Here is a 17,113-nt window from a genome sequence, read left to right as displayed (position 1 = left end):
TAAGATTCCTTTAACTCTACCATGCTTTGGTTTTTATTGATATTGGGACAAACAATGAGATCAAATTGCTAGCCAGGAGAATGAGAAATTAAATATATATTACATTAACCAATTGCAAAGTTATCCAAAAGAAGTCAACCTGGGAATGTTATATTATAACTGCTTCATGGTGGAGGATTCAACTATAATTTTATCATTGGGGGCAGTCATTCCTCCTGAGACCACAATGAAATGAAAGTACAGAATAACTCAGGATAGTGAATTGATTTGGAGGCAAGAGTAATGAATTGATTTGGAAGCAGGGGTAGGTCTTAATGGACGAGATATTTCAACAAATTTCCAGAACATAGTAGTGGCTGAGAGTAGGTGAATAGAACTGAGAAACCTACAACCTAGTATATACTACAAGGGGATTAGAGAAAAATTAGTTGATAAAATCTCTCTGAGATTTGGGGTTCACAGATAATAAGTACAATTAATTGAAAACATGAGTAAAATGTAGAACTAAAGCCGGAGATTTATTCATACTACTTCCATCCCTGGCATTTATCCCCAAGCATAACACTGTGCCGCTCTTCTTTTTAAAAATTGAATGATTTCATGAAGAAAGGTGTTCTAGTTTACTGAAGCTGCCGAAATACAAAATACTGGAAATGGATTGGCTTTTATAAAGGGGATTTGTTAGGTTACAAATTTACAGTTCTATAGCCATGAATGTGTCCAAATTAAGGCATCAAGAGGTAGATACCTTCTCTGAGGAAAGGCTGATGTCATCTGGGGTTCCTCTGTCACATGGGAAGGCACATGGCTGGGTCTCCTGAACCTTCTTTCCCAGGTTTAGCTTCTGGTTTCAGTGGCTTTCTCTAAAATGTCTCTGGGCTTCTGTCTCTTGGCTTCTCTCTTAGCTCCTGTGTGTCCTTGCTTGTTTCTCTCAGGACATGTCTCTCTAAGCATCTGGGGGTCCTCTCTTAGCTTCTCTGGGGCAAACTCTGGGCTTCATTTCTTAGCTTAACATTTCTAAATGTCTTTCTGTGTGCATCTCCAAATGTCTGGGTCTGTGTTGGCTGTCTTAAGGACTCCAGTAAACTAATTAAGACCCACCTTGAGTGGATGGGAAATGATCTAATCAAAAGGTCCCACCTGCAGTTGGGTGGGTCATATCTCCATGGAAACAACCCAATCAAAAGATTCCACCACAATCAGTCTGCACCCACTAGAGTGGATCACAAGAACATAGTCTTTCCTGGGGTACACAACAGTCTCAAACCAGCACAAAAGGTAAGGCTTTCCATGTTGATATTGGTGCCCCAGAATAAAGTCCCCCTTCATTCTGAAACTTGGACAAGTCCACAACCTCAAAACGAGCAACCCATTCCTAACTCTATTGCAAAGCCTGCCAGTTAGTCCACCCTTTCCCAGCTTAGCCTGCACAGAAAACAAATAGAGTTTCTACTCAGGAGAGAGTCTTAGTTGAAAATAGTACTTTCATAACAGTAGAGGAAACCTACACTAGCTAATCAGAACTTTGTTGTTAAACATGGGTAAATGAATATGATTCATTGATATATGATTGATTGATACAAGGGATGCCATACAGCAATGCAGATACATGCTTTATAACTATATGCAATAACCTTGAATCTCACAGAGTGTTGACCTATAGAAACCAGACACAAGAGAATTAATAATGTCCTTTATAAAATATATCAACAGGCAAAACAAAACCATAGTGTTGGGTATGAGATGGTAAATGTGTATTAAAAAAACTAAAGAAGTGGTTACCCAGAAAGTCAAGATATCCTTTTGCAGGATAGGAATTGTAATTGGGAAGGGAAGGGTAGATACATGGAAGGCTTTTGGAGTACTGGCATTTTTCTGAGCAGAGATTATACAAATGTTTTCTTTGTAATAAGGTCTTATAACTTATGTTTATGTACTTTTCTGTATATGTGTAAAATTTCATAGTAAAATTTTTAAAATTAAAATGAAGGTCTGAGAGGAGACTGAGATAATTTTATAGAGTAAATATTTTAATCCCCTATTAAAAGAATGAGGAGATAATATATTCATAAACTAGAATGCCATGAAAAAGAAACAATTAGAGAAAACAAGAGTTCAGAGATAAAAAGAGTACGATTACTGACATTAAAACTTCAGTTTGAAGACTAAAAAATAAAATTGATTAAAAAAAAATCTCTGAGAATGTAGAGGATAAACACCAAGAGACTGAAATTTGAGGGAAAAGAATATGAGAGAATCAATCTAGGGCATCTAATTTCCAACTAATAAGAGCTCCAGAAGAGAGAACCGAGAAGAACGATGAAGAAAATAATCAAAGATGTAATAGAAGAGAATTTCTGCAAGGTTGAAGGATACTGATCTTTAGTTTGAAAAGTACCCACGCAATGAATGGGCGAGGGGGGAAGGCTCGTACGTAAATTTAACCAATGTTAAAATGAAGATTAAGAAAGTTTGGAAAGGTGAATTGAGTGTGAGGAAAGTCTATTAGGAACACATTGAGCTAATAACATCATATTCTTATCAACAATACAGGATGGAAGCAGTGCCTTCAAGAAGCTCTATGGGAAAAGGGTTTCCTACTTGGAATTTGAAACCCATACAAAAGAAAGAGGGAGGGCATAATAAAGACAGCAAGGTATACATCCCATGCACCACTTCTTAGAAGATTATTTAAGAACATGATGCAGTAAAATTCAGTGTAAACTAAGGAAATAATAAGTCCATAACTCAGGGAAGCAAGAAAAGGGAAGTCTCAAGATGACAGCTGTGTAGTATGTCTAGAGAATAACCTCTCCAGATTAGGAATAAAGTCTAAGTAACATGCTTGAGAGGTTAGGAAACAATAAATAATAAAGGGAAATAATAGGAGACAACAGAAAGACAACTAGAAAATCTGGAGAAAGAAATTAAAGCTATATACAAGAAAGCATAGTTAAAATACGAGGACAACTAAAATACAGCACGATTTTAAGCAGTTGATGGTGTCTAGGAAAAGATAGGGCAGCTCGTAAGATGTTAATGGTATCATTCACTGAATGAGTCAAGACGTTTGACATAACTACACAATTGATGTAGCAGTTCTGATGTGAATATTTTGTTAGAGTTGTTTTGATGCATCTGTTTTGAAATGGTTGCTTTCCAAATGTAAAATCACTCCCTTTTGGTTCATTACCCAACAATGTGACCAAAAGACAGTCCTAACCTTTAACTCTCCCAGATACCTCTAAGTGATGAGGGACTTTCCCTGTCTGCTCTATTCATTTCTATACTGTTTTAATGTTTTACAAGTATGTGTTATCTTTCATCTTTTTTATTATGAAATATCTTAATTTGCTAGAATTAATTTAGCATCAAAGTTATCCTCTAAACCCATCATCATATATTATCATCAAAGTTTATTCAATGTATAGACATAGGATGTGTATTGAAAGCTACTATAAATTTAATTGTGGATTTATTGTATAGTCTGAAGCTTAGAATAAGGGATCATATTGTAACCCTGTCTTCTACTCCTCCTATGTCTTTTTTAATACTCAATTACATCAGGTTAGATACTGATTTTATATGAAGTTCAAAACCTGGCAAAACAAATCTATGGTGGTATCAGTCACATTGATGTTATCTCTCAGGGTTGGTGGGCCACATGAGTACTTTGGGAATGCCAGAAATATTCTGTATTTTTATCTTGTTGGTGATTTCACAGGTGAATATGTTAAAATTCATCAAAATATACACTTAGTATTAATGGAAAAAAGTGAAAAATAAGTGCATTTGAGATGCAGGCTATTTAAAGTATAAGTGAATTATTTAGAGTTATCAACAGACATATTGCTTAAAGTGATTGTAGTCCCTTTCCCATCTTAATAATTTCCTATAATAAAATGATTTCAATTCCATAAGTTACATGTACATATATAAAGTAAATTGAATGACTCCACTTTTAGAGGTAATTACTGTTAACAGTTGTCTTGTCTTTTCACACCTTTTCTGTGTGTATACTAACATTCATTTACACATACAAAATTTTTTTAGTAATTGTATATGTTATTCAGAAACTTGCTTTTTTTTTTCACTCAACAGCATATAATAGAAATCCTTCAATATTGGATTACAGATCTACCTGATTCTCTGTAATCACTGCATGGTCATTCATAATATGTCTATACCATAATTTATTTAGCCATTTCCCTAGACTTTTTTGGTTATCTCTAGTTTTTTACTAATGAAAATAATGCTGTGATGAACTTTTTTCACCCATCTATATTTGTGTGTTTGTGTAACTGTTATTATAGGATAGAATTACAGAACTAGAACTCCTAGTTAAATGTTGATAGCTACTACCAGATTGCCTCCAATCTAGGCAACAATGAACCATAACCTTATAAGCACTGGATATTGTCAATCTTTTAAAGTTTTTTATGCAAAAATGAAATCTCATTGTTTCACTTTGCTTGTTGTTGATCACTAGTGGAGTTGAACATCTTTTTTTATGTTAGTTATCATTTGTGTTTACTTTTTGTGAATTACTTGTATGTATACCCTGACAACTTTCCTTATTTATTTGTCAGAGTTTTTTTGTTTAGGGTATTAACCTTTTTTCTGTTTTGTATGTTGAAAACATCTTCTTCTATTCAATTTCTTATCTTTTATTTATGGTAGCTTGTACCATATGAAACTATAAATCTTTTCCTTTATGGCTCCTTCATTTTGTGTTTTGCTGAAGAAGATCATTTGCTTAGGAAGATCACACATTTTCTTGTATTTTCTTCTGATATATCAATAGTTTTATGTTTTATTTTTAAATCATTAATCTACCATAACTTTTTGTGAACTAAAGTTGTAAATATTAACATGCATTTTTTTTCCCAAATGAGTTTTTCATAGACCAATGAATAGGCTATCCTTTCCTCTTCAGTCTGAAAAACCAGTGGTAGTACTGTATGAATGATAAAAGAAATGTGACATTTTTCTTTTCATGCAGGGAGGGCGTGAGCTTTGAAATAAAGTCCAAAGATATAGGGCAGAGTTTATAGAAAGTCAGGGATAAAAGAATGTGGTTGTTTTGGGAGGGGAAAAAATATAGGGCAAACAAATATGTCCTAATGACTGTATAAATTGTAATCAAAGGTAGCAATTCAGTAGCTTATTATACAATGTGATATTAAATGGAATTCTTGGACTTTCTTTTCTTTGTGAACTTTATTTCCTATGGCACAGGAGTCACCACCAACCATGCTATACAGAAAAATGTCTGAGTGAGCTCTTGTTGGTTAACATCACCTTTAAGTGTCTTATTTAATCATTGCTTATATGTTTAAAACCATTTATGTATGAAAGATAATTATTTTCATTCTAGAAAAGTTTGAATGTGTGACAGTGTACAAACTGGTTCAAGAAAAAGACTACTGAATATGTGAAATACCACTCCCAGAGGAAAAAGATTTTACACATATAGAGGAGAGTGATTACAGTATACTTATAGAGGAGAGTGATTACAGTATACTCTTAGCAGACTAAATTTGAAATATGTTAGAAATAGGACTGTTTTAAAATAATTTTTGATTTATTGACTTGTAATATAGTTATTTTAATTGAAAAATATTACTTTATTAAATTGTCTTCTGTCTTGCCTTCCTCCACCTCCATTCTTCTCTTTTGTTATAGACCATACATCAGTTGGTGGACTTGGAGACAGCTTTTATGAATACTTACTAAAAGCATGGTTGATGTCAGATAAAACAGACCATGAGGCAAGAAAGATGTATGATGATGCTATTGAGGTAAGTGTTATTGGAACATTTTCCTACTTAACATATATACAATATGATGTTTGATAGTGACCATTTTATTATATGCATTTACTGGAGAGTTTGTTAGTATTGTAGTATAAAAGGCTATGTTCATTTTTCCTTTATTGTGGTATTTTAAAGAAATGGTTGAAATTTAGGAAACCATTTTGTTTGTGGAAAATATTTTAATTTTAGTTGCTGTCTACAGTAACTAGATAACTACAATAACTAAATAGTTACATAAACTTCTGGTTTCACATACATTTCCATAGATTTTATGAATTTCTTTTTTCAAATGACCGCTTGAACCGTCACATAATAATAATGACAGCACATTTATATAGTGCTTTCAACATGCCAGGCACTTTTGTAACCTATTTCATATGTATGTATATATGTGTATATATATGTGTGTGTGTGTGTGTGTGTGTGTGTGTGTGTGTATTAAATAGTTTAATCATTACCCCCATTTTATGCATGAGGGCTTTAAGGCAGGGAGAGATTGAGTAACTTGCTGAAGGTCACATAGCTGGTAAGCAGTGGCCCTGAAACTGAACAGTCTGGCCCCAGAGCCTGTGTTCTTTACTACTGTTAAAAAGAGCCTAAACTGTAGTTGCCTGAAGGGCAAACTAATTTGCTTATCTTTGTCTCAAGATCTAGCATAATGCCTGAAACATAATAGGTATTCAATAAGTATTTGATAAATGAATAAATATATTTAATATTTTTGTTGTTTAGAAAGTAGCATGTTATGTATAGCATGTAATAAATAATTTTGTCTTCATAGCTTGCCCCTTTCTTATAATATTCTGAATATAAAGTCAATTTTTTCTTTTACTTTGCTTGATTTTTGTTTAAGGGAAAAGAATATCTACTTTATATTTGTCATTGCTTTTTTAATTGTATATACTTTGAAAGGCATAATATCTATTTGAAATTAACTTCACAAGTTAAAATTATTTTCCACAAATCATCGTCTGTAAATCTTTTTCCCCCATTTGTTTTTGATGTCCTGTTTTTATTAATTTGTACATCCGGAATGGGCACCTAGTAAATGTTTTTGAATGACCAGTTAGCCAACTTTCATTTTGAAGCATGATCTCAAGCATGTAGTTTTTATGCTATTAGTTTAATTAAAAGTTGATTTGGTTAGGAGACAGATTATGTACAAATTCTAAAATGAGTGACATATGGAATGCATGGAAGAAGTAGTAATTATCACATTTTAATAGTCAGGCTAATTTGAAATAAATCATTTTTAAAATTTGTCCTTCTATGCTATTCTACTTAAATTATTCCAACCTCACCTCACCGTCTTCTACACATACAGATACCCACATCCCTGGTTCTAAAATCTTAGTTTTCTTTTTAAAAATAATATTCAGTAAGGTTCTTTAAACATAAAATTAGTCTTTAATTTTTAAAATAGTGAAGGAAAAAAACAAACCTTTTTAAAGATCCTTTGGAAGCAAGAAAGTATTGATGTTAGTGAAGATTTTTTAATACCTTTAATAAAACAGTAATATTATTCTTAACTGCTATTAAATAGTTTGGCATTTTATACAGGTTGAATCATTAGGCATTTGTCATATTTCTTAGAAAAAGACGAGTCATACAAGCAATTTCAGGGGTCTCTAAGTCAACTTCTGGTAAAAGCCCTATCTTTTCTCACCTTTTACTTGAGTCCTATTAGGTCCATGGTGATATGTTTAGATATCTTTTAACTGTAACATGGTAAGACAATGAAAAGAAATGGCAAAAATATTATGTAAAATTTAGAACTAAAACTATGGATATCATTTTTAGGCATTTATTCAGTGCCTTACATATGGAACACATGCTCAATGCCATGAGGTCCACAAAGATGAAAAACATTACCCTTCTACTCAACAAACCAATCTTCTCATTCGTGCTTCAGAGTACCATAGTTAAAAGAAAAAAATCAGCAAAAACTTAAAATCCAGTGATAGTCACTTATTTTGGTTATTAACTATTCCTCGTCCCTGAGCATGTCAAATACAATTATCTAAGAGCACCATTTATTTATAAATTTAGTTATTAACTAAACATTAATCAAGTTCATACTTTATTATAGGTCTTGTGGAGTATAAAATGATGAACGAGGCATGGTTTCTGCTGTGTTTTATAGAGAATATAGAAAAATTTTCCAAAGGTGACTGTTATGGAGCTTTTCAGAGAACAACCCACTGTAAAAATGAGAGCTAATTCTTGAGTTAAATATTTCTTTTCATTTTCAGCAAGAAAAATATAGTCTCTAATCATATGCAATAATTTCTACCAAAGAAAGATGAATTAATGCAATTTTTTATTCTTTTACCTGGAAGTACTTCTAAAGGTAGAGAATGAATTCATAGTTTCCCTCAGCAAAGTCTGTGAACATAATCCAAAAGGGCAAAACTTAAAAAAAAATCTGATCTTTAAAATTAAATGGCACCTGGCTTTGGGGAGTTGCCGTGCCTACAACACAGCAGTCACTTCAAGATGAGCAGGAAAAGCTCTTGGATGAAGCTGTACAGGCTGTAAAGGTCCAGTCATTCCAGATGAAAAGATGTCTGGACAGAAAACAAGTTTATGGATGCTCTGAAATATGCTTCTAACATGCTTGGTGAACTCCGAACTTCTACATTGTCACCAAAGAGCTAATACGAACTTCATATGGCTATTTCTGATGAATCACACTACTTGGAGGTCTGTCTGACAGATGAGTTTGCTAAAGGAAGGAAAGTGGCAGATCTCTATGAACTTGTACAATATGCTGGAAACATTATCCCAAGGCTTTATCTATTGATCACAGTTGGAGTTGTATATGTCAAGTTATTTCCTCAGTCCAGAAAAGATATTTTGAAAAGATTTGCTAGAAATGTGCCATGGTATGCGGCACCCCTTGAGGGGTCTATTTCTTCGAAATTATCTTCTTCAGTGTACCAGAAACATCTTATCTGATGAAGGAGAGCCAACCTGTGAAGAAACAACTAGTGATATCAGTGATTCCATGGATTTTGTACTGCTCAACTTTGCAGAAATGAACAAGCTCTGGGTGTGAATGCAACATCAGGGACATAGCCAAGACAGAGAAAAAACAGAATGGGAAAGACAAAAACTGAGAATTTTAGTGAGAACAACTTAGGTGTGCCTCAGTCAGTTGGAAGGTATAAATGTGGGACATTACAGACAGATTGTTTTGACTGGCATATTGGAGCAAGTTGTGAATTATAGGGATGCTTTGGCCCAGGAATATCTCATAAAGTGTATTATTCAGGTTTTCCCTGATGAATTTCACTTTCAGACTTTAAATCCTTTTCTTCGGGCTTGTGCTGAGTTACACCAAAATGTAAATGTGAAAAACATAATCTTTGCTTTAATTGATAGATTAGCTTTATTTGCTCACCATGAAGATGGACCTGGAATCCCAGCAGATATTATACTTGGACATATTTTCACAACAGGTTGCTATAGTAAGACAGTCTAGATAGGATATGTCTTCAGAGGATTTGTATCTTTACAACTTCTCTCATTAATCTTGCCATGAAATGTTACCTTGATCATGTGTACTATGTTGATAAAGTTCTAGAAACAACAGTGGAAATATTTAATAAACTCAACCTTGAACACATTGCTACCAGTAGTGCAGTTTCAAAGGAGCTTACCAGACTTTTGAAGATACCTATTGACACAACAATATTTTAACAGTTTTGAAATTAAAACATTTTCATCCACTCTTTGAGTATTTTGACTATGAGTCCAGAAAAAGCATAAGTTGTTATGTCCTCAGTAATATTCTGGATTTTAACACAGAAATTGTCTCTCAAGACCAGGTGGATTCAATAATGAATTTAGTATCCATGTTGGTTCAGGACCAGCCAGATCAACCTGTAGAAGACCCTAATCCAGAAGAGTTTGCTGATGAGCAGAGCCTTGTAGGCTGATTCATTCATCTTCTGCGGTGTGAGGACCCTGATCAACTGTACTTGATTTTAAACACAGCACAAAAACATTTTGGAGCTGGTGGAAATCAATGGATTCACTTCACACTGCCACCTTTGGTGTTTGCAGCTTACCAGCTGGCTTGTCACTACAAAGAGAATTTTAAAGTAGATGACAAATGGGAAAAGAAATGCCAGAAGATTTTTTTGTTTGCTCACCAGACTATCTGTGCTTTGAAAAAGCTGAGCTGGCAGAATTGCCCTTAAGACTTTTTCTTCAAGGGGCTCTAGCTGCTGGAGAAATTGGTTTTGAAAACCATGAAACAGTAGCATATGAATTTATGTCCCAGGCATTTTCTCTTATGAAGATGAAATCAGTGATTCCAAGCACAGCAGGCTGGCATCACCTTGATCATTGGTACTTTTGAGAGGGGGAGGTGCTTCGGTGAAGAGAATCATGAACGCTTGAGGACTCAGTGTGCACTTGCTGCATCCAAACTTCTGAAGAAGCCTGATCAGGGCCAAGCTGTGAGCACCTGTGCACATCTCTTCTGGTCTGGCAGAAACACAGACAAAAATGGGGAAGAGCTTCATGGAGGCAAGAGGGTAATGGAGTGCCTAAAGAAAGCTCTAAAAATAGCAAATCAGTGCATGGACCCTTCTCTACAAGTACAGCTTTTTATAGAAATTCTGAATAGATACATCTATTTTTATGAAAAGAAAAATGATGCGGTAACAATTCAGGTTTTGAACCAGCTTATCCAGAAGATTCGAGAAGACCTCCAAATCTTGAGTCCAGTGAAGAAATAGAGCAGATTAACAAACATTTTCATATCATACTGGAGCATTTGCGCTTGAGGCGGCAATCACCAGAATCTGAGGGGCCAGTTTATGAAGGTCTCATCCTTTAAAAAGGAAACAGGCTAACCATACTCCTTTCCATTTACATCCAGTAAGGTTTTATTGTACTAGGTTTCCCTCCATAGATTGTGCCTTTCAGAAGTGCTGAGGTAGATTTCTCTCTTCTTACCTGTGATGTGTTTTACCCAGCACCTCCAGACACTCACCTTCAGGACATTAATAAAGTTATTCACTTCATAAATGTTCAGGTCTGGCTGATCACCCAAGTAGCATGACTTATCTGCTATTTAAAATTCCTGTGATGTACTTAAAAAAAAAAAAAAGAAAGTATCTTGGCTACTAATGAAGCTCTCTTTTCTTTTTTTCCTGTTTTGTTTCATTGTTGTTTGTATAATTTTCTCCATTACTTGGGAGTACTAACCCAAAAGTGTTTGTCTCTGTTCTGTAGTTCAAGTTGAATTTATTTTATTTATTATTTATTTATTTATTTATTTATGTATTTATTTATTTTGGAGGAGAAAAGAATTTATTCACGATCTTGCAAGAATGGATGCACAGCCAGAAACATGGCAGGCGTGCCAGAAAAAGAACATGGAGATAGTTTTATCCTACCCCTAATATGCAAGTCCCTCCCGTTTCCCCATTGGCTGGGTCCTGCAGAGGTTACAGCCTATCTGAGAGAGCTAACTAGCCCACCTTTGAGATTTTGAATTATACAGCCTATCAGAGAGAGTTAACTAGTTTAAATTTCCCACTGAGAGTTCCCGCCTTTGATTATACCCCATATCCCTTTACATTCCAGTAACCCTGGTTATTTTTCCCATATGAGGAGCTGGTGCTGATTCTAAGCTTACGTCATGGCTTTCCCTCCTTCCCTTTACCACAGAGCCTGTTTAAGCCAGTTCTGCCGCCATTTTCCCTATCCCATGTTGCCTTTATGTGAAAGCTAAACTTAACCCTTTCTTACAGATTCTCTCCTCTTTCTTTTTAAACTCTTTTTAGTTTTCACATTCTAGTTTCTTAAATCTGCTAAGAGCTTTTTGAATTTAATTTAGAGAAAAGGAATACTGATTGTGGAATTCAGCTTGAGCTCTTTCCTAAATGGAAAATGAGGCCATGTATAATATTTTCCCTAACACTAGAGTATATTAATGCATGTTTGAGAATTTTAAAGCACCATGGTCAAAACAAGATGTTATATTTTGCGTATTTGGACTCAGCCATCCATTAAGAACCTATGTAGTCCTTTGGGCATATTTATTGAAATAATTTTGTTCTAAATAGTTTGTGTTCTAAAATTTGTGATTTATATAATTTATGTATAATCATTATTGTAAATTTAGGGGAAAATGCATCACACAATTAGGATTTTTTTTTTTGTTTTTGCACCAGTGAAACAATAAAGTTGCTATTAACAACAACAAAAAATTAAATAGCATTGTTCAAGTCTACTCTGCGTTACATTCAAGTTTATTTAATATGGAATATTTCCTTTGCCCCCCCCCCCACATCTTTTGAATAAAATTGACATTCCAAGAGATGCATTATATGTTTATCATGTGCCCTTTCTTATCCATGGCACTGCATCCAAAACAAATGTGTAGGTTTGAGAAATAAGGATTAAAGAATTAAGAGATAAGTATTTGAACTTTCAGTTAGTTTTGTTAGCTTCTTATGTGAAAAGTGGCTCACCTAACAGTATCTTTTTAAAGTACTTTGCCAAGTATAACAGCCTCAAGGAAAATGAGAAGTCTTTTAACTGATTATTAAAAGTCATACTTTTCTGATTAACTTAAGTATACTTTTTATTCTGTTTTTGTTTAATAAAATAATAAATAAGTAGAATATTTTAGGTTATCTTGAATGTTTCATAATCTTAAACCCTATAAATGGGTTATATTATATGGAAAGGTTATCTTTAGACCAAGTGTCCTCTCTCCCACCCTGTTTCATTATAGTAAAGATTAGGATTATATCCCAGGTTATATGCAACTTAATCATTCACTCCAAAACTTATTTGTTGACATCTATGAGAGTTTATTAAATGAAGTCTCCTAAGTCTGGGCAAGTTACTACTTTGCAGAATATCATGTTACTAAGGCTTTGTGAAAACCAGAGGGTAATGGTAGGTGTGAATACCAATGGTTTACTTCCGAAATTTGAAAATCTACTCTTTCTTGTTTACAGGCTATAGAAAAACATCTTATTAAGAAGTCCCATGGAGGTCTTGTCTTTATTGGAGAATGGAAGAATGGACACTTGGAAAAGAAGATGGGGCATTTGGCCTGTTTTGCTGGGGGAATGTTTGCACTAGGGGCAGATGGTTCCAGAATGGATAAAGCTGGTCATTATTTAGAGCTTGGAGCAGAAATTGCACGTACTTGTCATGAGTCATATGACAGAACAGGTAAGAATATTAATAAGGCTAATTGTTTACTCTAGAATAGCCTCTAATTTAAAAATGTGTTCAGGAATCAAAAAGGAAATATGTAGGCATATTTTCACTTCAAAATAGTTTACTCTAACACAGTAAATTATTTTCTTTAGAACTTGAATTTTAATTCTGGAAATGTGTTTTTATTCTAAATTCTACTGTTTTTTGTTAATAAATAATTTGGAGTAGTTGTTTTTGAAGTTTTTTAAAGCTAAAATTGGTAAAACATTGAAGACCAGAATGGATATTCAGTGTTATGCAAATTTTGACCATAAATCAAATAAATACAGAACAAAATTTCATAAAACAGACATATCCAATATGATATGGATAGTTATAATTACATCATTATATTATATATATATATATATATATATATATATAAAATTATAATTAATCATTTACTTCATTAAACATGGAAACCCCATTATGTGCCAAGCATTATTCTGGATGCTTGCAGGTTAAAATATGCACAAGTTGTATCTTCTGCCTTTAAGAAATTCATAGAATTCCACAGTCATGAAAGGTTTCCCCTATAGTATATTTCTGACTTCAGCATTTCACAGTGACATTGCTGATGCTGATATGAAACACTATTGATATTATGGAAAGAACAGGTGAATTATGATTCACAGATCCCATGTTCCATGATTTACTATCCAAAAGCCTTAGGCAAATCATTTAACCTTCCTGAGCCTCACTTGCCTATCTGCAAAAAATTGGGATAATAATACCTACTGTCTTGACAATGTTGTTGTGAGTATAAATGAAATATTTTTAAATGAAGTCTGTGGTCATTGCTGTCGTTCTTGTTCAGATTATCATTCTTACATTGCAAGTAGATGAACCAGTGATCCTTTGTCATGGTGTAGCCAAAAAGATTACTACTTGATTTGTGCCCTGTATTTTCAAGTCCTCCACTATTTTTACTCATGTTTAATCTCGACTTAGATCTTTTAATTAAAAAGTACCACTTTAGGTTTGCATACTTTCTACCAGGCTATTACACCCTCCACTATATTTTCTTATGGCTATGCTCTAATTTTTGGTCCCTGTGGTTTCTGAAACATATCAGATATTGTGTGTTTAATATTTAGCTGTGTTTGAAAGAAACACTGCTGAATCTGGTCATGAAACTGAACAGTAACTCAGTGGTAGTTCCAAACATATATATATATCTACATAGGAAGCTAGACTGATAGTGTTTCAGTTTATCCTGAGGCATAATGCAGAATTGGTGCCATACCCAGTCTTAAACTTCCAAAATACAATGCTTTCTTTTTTTAGATTTCTAGATTGTTTCCCCCCAAAATTGATGAACATCACTAAAATGTTAGCTGTTTTGTCATTTGATTTACTTTGTATTAAAATTGGATAAATTACTTTCCCTGGAATGTATGCAATCACATTCGGGAAAAAATTTTAATTTCTTTAGCTACATATATCAATTGGACTCCATTGGACATGGAATATTGGACATGTTTTAGGAGTCTACAACTTTTAAACTTAACGTCTACAACTACTTGTTTCTTTAAAGGTGGGGAGGATGCAGGAAAATGGTTTAATTCTTCCCTTATTGTTACACCATATAAACTGTACTCAAATTGCTCATCTCTGGATATTCCTTGTGCTAAACAAAAGAGAACTTAAGAGATAATCCCTCCAGAAATATGAAGCCCATGGTTTGGTCAAAATAATAGACTTGATATGTGTATAATTTATGCTTATACATATTTATTCATGGACTCTTCACAACAAATATGTTTTCTTTCCTAGTATGTTTTATATGTGAACTTCTGAATGACCAATAAGCAAAATACAATCTTTAATGAGAAGTTTAAAATTTTAGTTTCATGCAGCCAATTTCTATACCAATTCAGGTGGTATTATCAATATAATTATAGAAGTTAAATCTAATTAATATTGTACACAATACTATTCAATCTATATCCTTTTATTTTGGACCACAGTGAAATATTAATATTGAAAACTCCCTCTACTACCTCTTACCTTTCTTTGAGAAAAGAAAAACAAGAAATCCACACTAGCACTGAACAATATTTTTATTGGATTACTATCATCTCAGTGTTTATGATGTTTGGCTTATATCATCATTTTAAAAGCATTTGTTAAATACTGAATCATATTTGGCTCTATGCCAGACTCTAGACTCTGTCAGTCAGCTGTATTTTAATTGACAATTTGGTTTATTCCTTAACCTCATTTCCTTATGAAGAGCTTGTCAAAGTTTTATGTTCACACATAAAATTTTACATACAACTTCAGAGGCTTCTTGGATACAACACCAACTCCTTCCAAAGCCTACCACAGAATTCATGACCTATAGGTTAAAAACATCTGTTTTTAAACGTCTCAGATTCTGCTTTGGTTGTCTAAGACTTACAGTAAACAAAGTTTGTTTATTAATACCTCTGGATGACATATTTTGCTTTTAATAGAATAGAACTATCTATAGTCTGTTTTGTTTTTGGTTTGGGGGGATGAGGTGAGAAAGGGTTTATTTTCACTTCTTTTTTTTTTATTTTATTTTGAAATAAATTCAAAGTTACATGAATAGTTGCAAAAACAATACTAGCCCCATACACAGAATTCCATCATACCCTGATCCCCCTCCCCCAATAGCTCAATCCACCAACTTTAACATGCTGTCACATCACTATTTCTTTCCCTCCCTCCCTCCCTCCCTATCTATCATCCATCATATATTTCTCTGTCTTCTGAATATATGAGAGTTAGCTGCACACAGCCTTGAACATACACTATAATTCACGTATGTACTTCCCATGAACAAGAACATTGTTTTATGTAATTCCATTAAGCACAGCTAAGAAGTATAAGAGATTCAACAATGATACAATGCTTACATTCTATATTTCCTTTTCCTTATGTCTCAACTGTGTCCCTTCAAGCCACCTGTCCTCCACCCTCCAATCCCATCCACGTTCATCCTTAGCATTCAATTGTCGTCTAGTTAGACTGTCTTTTTTTTTTCTTTTTTTCAATTGTAGAAACATATATACAGCCTAAATCTTCCCATTCCACCCCTTTCCTAGCCTTCCATTAGTGGGATTAATCACATTTGGAATGATGTTATGCTCTTTCCCACCATCCATTACTAGAAATTTCCCTTCACCTCAAACTGCAACCCTACACTCCTTTCTTAACTTCCCATTGCCCCTTCCCCCATTTCTCTTAACCCAAACTCTACTTTTCATTTCTATGGTTATATTCTCTGATAATTTCTTTGTGTTTACTGTGGTGCTTAAAATTAACCTCTTAAATCCCTATCAATCTTCTTTTTCTTTGATACCACCTTCACTTCAATAGGGCACATAAACTATGTTCCTATACTCCTCCATTCCCCCACCTTTATATAGTTGTCTAAAATTACATATTTTACATTGAGTTCAAAACCATTGATTTGTCCTTAGAGTTTGTGTATTTTTTATCATGTAGGAAGTAAATAGTGGAATTATAGTTCAAAAATTATTGACTTCTATTTGTATTCCATTGTGGTTGGAGAATGTGCTTTGAGTACATTCAGTTTTTTTCTCTTTAATTCCTTGAGGCTTGTTTTATGTCCCAGCTTATGGTCCCTTCTGGAGAAAGATCTGTGATCACTAGAGAAAAATGAGTGTCCTGGTGATTTGGGATGTAAGGTACTATATATGTTTGTTAAAATTCTCTATATCTCTTTCTCCTTTCTTTGTCTCTCTGTTGGTAGGGCTTCCTTTAGAATCTGAAGTAGGGCAGGTCTTTTATTGGCAAAGTCTCTCAGCATTTGTTTATCTATGAAAAATTTAAGCTCTCCCCCAAATTTGAAGGAGAGTTTTGCTGGATAAAGTATCCTTGGCTGGAAATTTTTCTCTCTCAGAATTTTAAATATGGCATGCCACTGCCTTCTCACCTCCATAGTGGCCACTGAGTAGTCACTACTTAGCCTTATATTGTTTCCTTTGTATGTGGTGAATTGCTTTTCTCTTGCTGCTTTCAGAACTTGCTCCTTCTCTTCAGTTTTGAGAGTCTGATCAGAATATGTCTTG

General features: G+C 33.9%; 1 protein-coding gene and 1 pseudogene across 3 annotated transcripts in view; both read left to right on the top strand.

Annotated features, from left to right (window-relative positions):
* Window positions 1-17,113, top strand: part of MAN1A2 (mannosidase alpha class 1A member 2) — a 377,203-nt gene that overhangs the window by 276,585 nt on the left and 83,505 nt on the right. For all 3 annotated transcript variants that reach the window (XR_005215262.1, XM_037826268.1, XM_037826267.1), the window contains exons 9-10: window positions 5,686-5,801; window positions 12,803-13,022. Coding sequence is in view for 2 of the 3 variants with exons in the window: in XM_037826268.1 (XP_037682196.1) it covers window positions 5,686-5,801; window positions 12,803-13,022 (336 nt within the window). In the remaining variant the exon portion in view is untranslated. The remainder of the gene's footprint in view (window positions 1-5,685; window positions 5,802-12,802; window positions 13,023-17,113) is intronic.
* Window positions 8,472-10,907, top strand: LOC119526815 (annotated as a pseudogene).

Source organism: Choloepus didactylus, chromosome 2 (assembly GCF_015220235.1).
Source record: "Choloepus didactylus isolate mChoDid1 chromosome 2, mChoDid1.pri, whole genome shotgun sequence".
Taxonomy (NCBI): Eukaryota; Metazoa; Chordata; class Mammalia; order Pilosa; family Megalonychidae; genus Choloepus; species Choloepus didactylus.
The sequence above is the reverse complement of the archived record's forward strand: the minus strand, read 5'-3'. Positions and strand labels throughout refer to the sequence as shown.